This window comes from Cyprinodon variegatus, unplaced genomic scaffold (genome assembly GCF_000732505.1).
Source record: "Cyprinodon variegatus isolate N-32 unplaced genomic scaffold, C_variegatus-1.0 Scaffold88, whole genome shotgun sequence".
Lineage (NCBI taxonomy): Eukaryota > Metazoa > Chordata > Actinopteri > Cyprinodontiformes > Cyprinodontidae > Cyprinodon > Cyprinodon variegatus.
In genome coordinates, this window is record NW_015150541.1 from 397,507 (window position 1) to 399,165 (window position 1,659).

Here is a 1,659-nt window from a genome sequence, read left to right on the forward strand (position 1 = left end):
ATGATAGAAGGTAGTGATGGGTTAATGGTAGACTGAAAACTTTCCTTTTTGATAAAGCTTCTAGTTAGAGTGGCTCAGGTTATCCTGAGCTATCTCTATAGTTCTGCTGCTATAGGCTTAGACTGCTGGAGGACATAGGGACCCCTTTTTCATCATTCTATCTCTATTCTCCCATTCTGCAGTATTTGTTAAGTCAATTTCTAACTCTCCGTTCTGTTTCCTCTCCACTGTTGCTACATTCATGCTTTGTGTTAGGGATTGCTTTCTAGTCAATGAGTCGATGCAATCAGGTGGTTTTCCTTAAAAAACTGTGAACCAATCTGACTGGATGATCTGGTTGAAATGTCTCTGTTAAGTGCCTTGAGATGATGTGTTGTGAATTGGCACTAAATAAACAAACAGAATTGAATATCTAAACATTGAAGTTTGAGCTTCTGGAGCTGTTCTTCTGAACCATGATGGACGGAAACAACTAGAAAAACCTCCTGACGTCCAGTTTTACAGCTGCAGGCTGCATGGATTTGAATCAAAGTGCTTCACTTAAAAGCAAAGCTGAATGATTTAGCCAAAAATCAAAATTGCAGTTGTGATTTTACTTTGGTTTTCCTTTGCATTAACCAAACATGTTAATGTTTCAATACAGGGTTTCAGTTTTTTCATGACCTGGAAAGCTTGCTTGTCCAGAGTCCTTTATTGTAGGACTTTACTGTAACCTTTTGTCAGGTGATCAATTCTACTTGCTTGCATGAATTTGCATGCTAGCTGCCCCTCTCTCCCCGCCTGTGCGTCTGCAAACAGACTTTAAGCATATTACCCCCAGCTAAAGGGCTGGAAGGATAAATTTAGCTACATAATCTAATAATAAAATTGATTGGCTCTGCAAATTGAAAACTATGTTTTGTTAAATTGCGATTATTTTGCAAATGCAATTAATTGTCCGGCTCTACTTTAAAGCGAGAGGAAATGAAAAGCTTAACGTTTCCAATGAACGAACCCGTGCAGTCACATGCAGATCACATTCTGACCCGAGGAGATTTGTTCTGGTTCTGCATCACTTCACTCCTTGTTGCTAAAAGCTTCAATGACAAATAGAATCTGAATCTGCAAATCAAATACTACAAATGTGTTAAAAACATCCCAGTGAAAACCTCAACCATATTTGGACTTTGGAGGAATCACAGCAGCTTTTCTTTTATGAGAGTTAATAACAGGAGGAGAAAAATCAGAGAAACTAAAACCTCTGCTACGCATTTTACTGCTTTTCTCTGTTTATTTTAACAGCAGCAGTTCATAGGAATGAATTAAGAGAAACCTGATTGGTGCATCTCTGGTGAGAAAAAAAGTAAATGTTTCCGGCTGTTCTCACCTTGGTTTCATCCAGCCGTCCATAAACCTGCCAGAAGTATTTAGTGAAGAGATCCTTACTGATGGGCTGGCCGTTGATTCGGATCCTCTCTCTGACCTGGACCAGGTGAGGAGAGCTGGAGCAGAAACAGAGCAAGAAAATTATCCAATTAGACGATTTTATTCACATTTAAAAAAAAATTAAAAAACCCACAATGATCGATATTAATGGGGCACTTTAATGACTTTGATGTGAAGGAAAAACTCAGAGCAGCTCTTATACCCCGTTTACACTACCCTTAAAAAACTGAGCCG

General features: G+C 38.9%; 1 protein-coding gene across 1 annotated transcript in view; it reads right to left on the reverse strand.

Annotated features, from left to right (window-relative positions):
• fpgs (folylpolyglutamate synthase) overlaps nucleotides 1–1,659 on the reverse strand; it is a 24,058-nt gene that overhangs the window by 20,145 nt on the left and 2,254 nt on the right. Inside the window, exon 2 of the mRNA XM_015373554.1 lies at nucleotides 1,367–1,481. Within this exon, the coding sequence (XP_015229040.1) occupies nucleotides 1,367–1,481 (115 nt within the window). The remainder of the gene's footprint in view (nucleotides 1–1,366; nucleotides 1,482–1,659) is intronic.